At 36.3% G+C, this 4,148-nt stretch overlaps 1 protein-coding gene across 1 annotated transcript; it reads left to right on the forward strand.

Moving 5' to 3' along the window:
- The first annotated feature begins 459 nt into the window (after positions 1–459).
- On the forward strand, positions 460–3,531 carry LOC113850937 (receptor-like protein 7). The gene has a single exon (XM_027481446.1). The coding sequence runs from the start codon at positions 460–462 to the stop codon at positions 3,529–3,531; it is 3,072 nt and encodes a 1,023-aa protein (XP_027337247.1).
- The last annotated feature ends 617 nt before the right edge of the window (positions 3,532–4,148 follow it).

Below are 4,148 nucleotides of genomic sequence, written 5' to 3' on the forward strand. Positions count from 1 at the left end.
TAACATTCTTTAATAATAAAAACTTTATTTTTGACATGAAGTCCTTTAGTCTCTTATTTCTGAGAAGCTTTAATAAAAAACGAATCAATTCTACAAAAGTGGGGGCTAAACTCTAAAACAATGGAATTCCTTGCACAGATATTCCAAAACAACTACAGCAGTCTACAGTTTTTGACCAAATCCATTTTATTAGCTTGACTTCCTATTCCTCTCCAACTTTATGGTGGGATCACATTGCCAATAGCACAAAACTGGGAAATAATTAAGAGAAAAATAAAAGGAAACTACTTTTAGACTATCGCTTCATTGACTTGACAGAACTTGGTTTACTTTGACGATGTATCCTATGTTTCTTCAACCTCCTCCTTTGCCTTAGTTTCTTCACTTCTTCAATCTTTGTGTAGCTTTCTCTCTGAATAGACACCAATGAGAATTCCATTAATTTCATGTTTTTCTTTCATGCTGTGCTACATCTCTGTCGTCTTTGCCCAATGTCGTGAGGATCAACGATCATTGCTGCTGGAACTGAAGAACAACCTTAAATTTGAACATGAAAGTTCGAGCAAGCTAAAGTGGTGGAATCAAAGCACTGCTTGTTGTGAGTGGAGGGGTGTAACCTGTGATGAGGAGAGACATGTTATTATTGGTCTTGATCTGAGTGGGGAGTCAATCTCTGGTGGATTTGACAATTCAAGTAGCCTTTTCAGTCTCCAACATCTCCAGCATTTGAATTTGGCTAACAATTACTTCAATTCAGAGATTCCACCCTCATTCAATAAGTTACAGAATTTAACTTATCTGAATTTGGCATATGCTGGCTTTGTGGGGCAGATTCCAATAGAGATCTCTCAACTCACAAGGTTGGTTACTCTTGATCTCTCAGCAGGAGAATTAATGAAACTAGAAAACCCAAGTCTAGGAAAGATAGTCCAAAACCTGACAAAGATAAAACAACTTTATCTGGATGGTGTGATTATATCAGCTCATGGACAAAAATGGCATGCTGCATTGTTGCAAATTCCATCTCTGCAAGAACTGAGCATGATTGACTGTAACCTCTCGGGGCCCCTTCACTCTTCTCTAACAACACTTGAGAATCTCTCAGCCATTCATCTTGATGATAACTACTTATCATCTACAGTGCCAGAAACTTTTGCAAATTTCAGAAACCTGACAACCTTGAGTCTTGCTGGTTGTGAATTGATTGGAATGTTTCCACAAAATATCTTCCAAATCCCAACATTATCCTTTATTGATGTATCATATAACACTGATCTTCATGGGTTCTTCCCATATTTCCCACTGAATGGATCTCTCCAGACCTTGATAGTTGGTTACACAAGTTTCTCTGGTCCACTTCCAAATTCCATTGGCAATTTGAAACACTTGTCCACTCTAGACCTTTATTCATCTCAATTTAATGGAACACTGCCTGACTCATTATCAAATCTCACCCAACTTGTTGATATAGATCTGTCAGGGAATAGCTTTGCTGGCTCAATTTCATCCTTAGGTATGTGCCAAAATCTCCAAAGTGTTTTCCTCTTTGATAACTCTTTCACTGGAATGATTCCCTCCTCTATATTCATGTTCCCATCACTGAGATATGTAGCACTTTCCAATAATGAATTTGAAGGTCAACTAAAAGATTTCATAAATGCCTCCTCTGGAGTACAATCGCTTCATTTGAGTGGCAATCATTTAGAAGGGCCTATTCCCGATTCTCTGTTTCAACTCAAAAATCTTCAAGATCTTGTACTCTCTTTCAACAAGTTTAGCGACACCATAGAGCTCAATATGCTTAGCATGCTAAGAAACCTTACTACACTTGACATTTCATACAACAACTTGACAATAATTGATACATCCACCCCACTGTTTCCATCACCATTATTTCCACAATTGAAACGGGTAAGTTTGGCTTCTTGCAAGTTGACAACATTTCCACGATTCTTGAAAAACCATTCACTAACAGTCATTGACCTTTCAAATAACCATATTTCTGGCACTATACCACAATGGATTTGGAATAATATTTTTATAGATCACATAAATCTTTCCCACAACTACCTGACTGACTGGGAAGAACCTGCTTTGAACAATCTGTCTTATTTATCCATACTTGATTTTCATTCCAACCTTCTCCAAGGACCACTTCCAACTCTACCACAATCATTAATTTATTTAGATTTTTCAAATAACAATTTGAGCTCTATCATCCCAACAAAAATTGGTCAATTTCTTATCAACACTATGTTTCTCCTTTTCGCAAACAATAATTTGCACGGCAATATCCCAGAATCCATATGCAATGCTTCAAATCTTCAAGTGTTGGACCTCTCACTTAATTCTTTGACTGGAACAATTCCGAAATGCTTGATTGCAATGAATGGAAGTCTTAGCATACTAGATTTAGGGAGGAACAAACTAAATGGCACCATTGATACTTTTCCTGGCTTGTGTTACTTGAGAACACTCCATTTAAATGGAAATTCTATACAAGGAAAGCTTCCAAAATATCTGGCTAATTGTGCCACCTTGGAGATTTTAGACATTGGAGACAACCAGATACACGATCAGTTCCCCTGTTGGTTGAAGGACATATCCACCTTACGTGTTCTTATTTTGCGGTCCAACAATTTGCATGGCAACCTCAAATGTGTTGGAACCAAGGTAGCATGGCCACAACTTCAGATTTTTGACCTTGCATACAACAATTTTGGTGGTAAAATTCCATTGTCATTCTTTGAAACTTCGAAAGCAATGATAGCTGATGAAAATTATGGGAGCAAGTCCAAGCTAGGTCATCTTCAATTTCAACTCCTAAAATATGATCAAGTTTATTACCAAGACAGGGTGACAGTCACAAGCAAAGAGCGAAAAATGGACTTAGTAAAGATCCTAACCATCTTCACTGCCATTGACTTGTCATGCAACAAATTTGAGGGACTAATACCAGAAAGTCTTGGACAGCTAAATGCTCTCTACATACTTAATCTATCTCACAATGCTTTCTCAGGCCAAATCCCATCCTCTTTTGGAAATCTGAAAGATCTTGAATCCTTGGACTTGTCATACAACAATTTGAGTGGCAAAATTCCCACACAAATAGCAAAGTTATCTTTTCTTTCATTCTTGAACCTATCATGTAATTATCTCATGGGGAGAATACCAACAGGTACCCAAATTCAGTCTTTTCTAGCTGACTCATTCAAAGGCAATGATGGGTTGTGTGGACCACCATTGACCCCAAATTGTGGTGGTGATAGAGAGCAAGGGACTCCAGCTTCAACTTCCAATGTTGATACAAAGAATTCCATTAATTGGAATTTTATATCAGTTGAACTAGGATTCACTTTTGGAATTGGAATTGTTGTTTTGCCTCTTATACTCTATAAATCTTGGAGGAAAAGGTACTGGAAATGTGTAGATGACGTACTTTATCACTCCATACCTCATCTAGAATTTGCATATGAAAGACATGGAGAGCAGAGTTACAGATCTCTAAGGCGGATGGCATACTCAAGGTAATCAAAAGAGCCCTTGTGGAGGCATTTTATTAGCACCAATAAATAGCTCTCTGTTACAAAATTTGCACTATAATTGCAAATCATCAGTGCAGGGATTAATGAATAGCTTAAGGTATATGGAAGTACATGCCTCGTATGACTCTGTCTTTCAATAAGATTGTTTTTAACCTGCAAACATTGTGTATTGTCCTCTTTTTGAATGTTGCTTTCTTTATATTTATTTTATTCTTGTCTCTTTTATTAAACAGATAAAAGTGAAAAAAAGGAACTGTTAATTGTGAAAGTGACTGATGATGACATGGGAAAGGATGAGAGGGAAATCGATACGACTGGTTTATGACTACTATTATGTCATGTAAAATTAAACAAAACGGAAACAAATTTGAGAAATAAAAATTTGCCATCTTTCTTGACTCAACGTGTAAGGTAATCATACATTTTAAGGATTTAAGGGCACGCATGGTTTCACGTTAAATTCTCATATAATTACGTTTACTTCTATAACGTAATTACAGAAAATTTTGATGTATGTGTATTCTTGAATAAAATTATTATTTTCGTTTTTGAGTTAACCAAATAAGTTATAATTTTTTAATTGAGTTAAAAAATATATACTGA

This window comes from Abrus precatorius, unplaced genomic scaffold, assembly GCF_003935025.1.
Source record: "Abrus precatorius isolate BTA unplaced genomic scaffold, Abrus_2018 Scaffold9, whole genome shotgun sequence".
Lineage (NCBI taxonomy): Eukaryota > Viridiplantae > Streptophyta > Magnoliopsida > Fabales > Fabaceae > Abrus > Abrus precatorius.

Bases quoted from the DNA above. Each gene is read 5' to 3' on its own strand.
- LOC113850937 (XM_027481446.1), top strand. From the start codon at position 460: ATGCTGTGCTACATCTCTGTCGTCTTTGCCCAATGTCGTGAGGATCAA.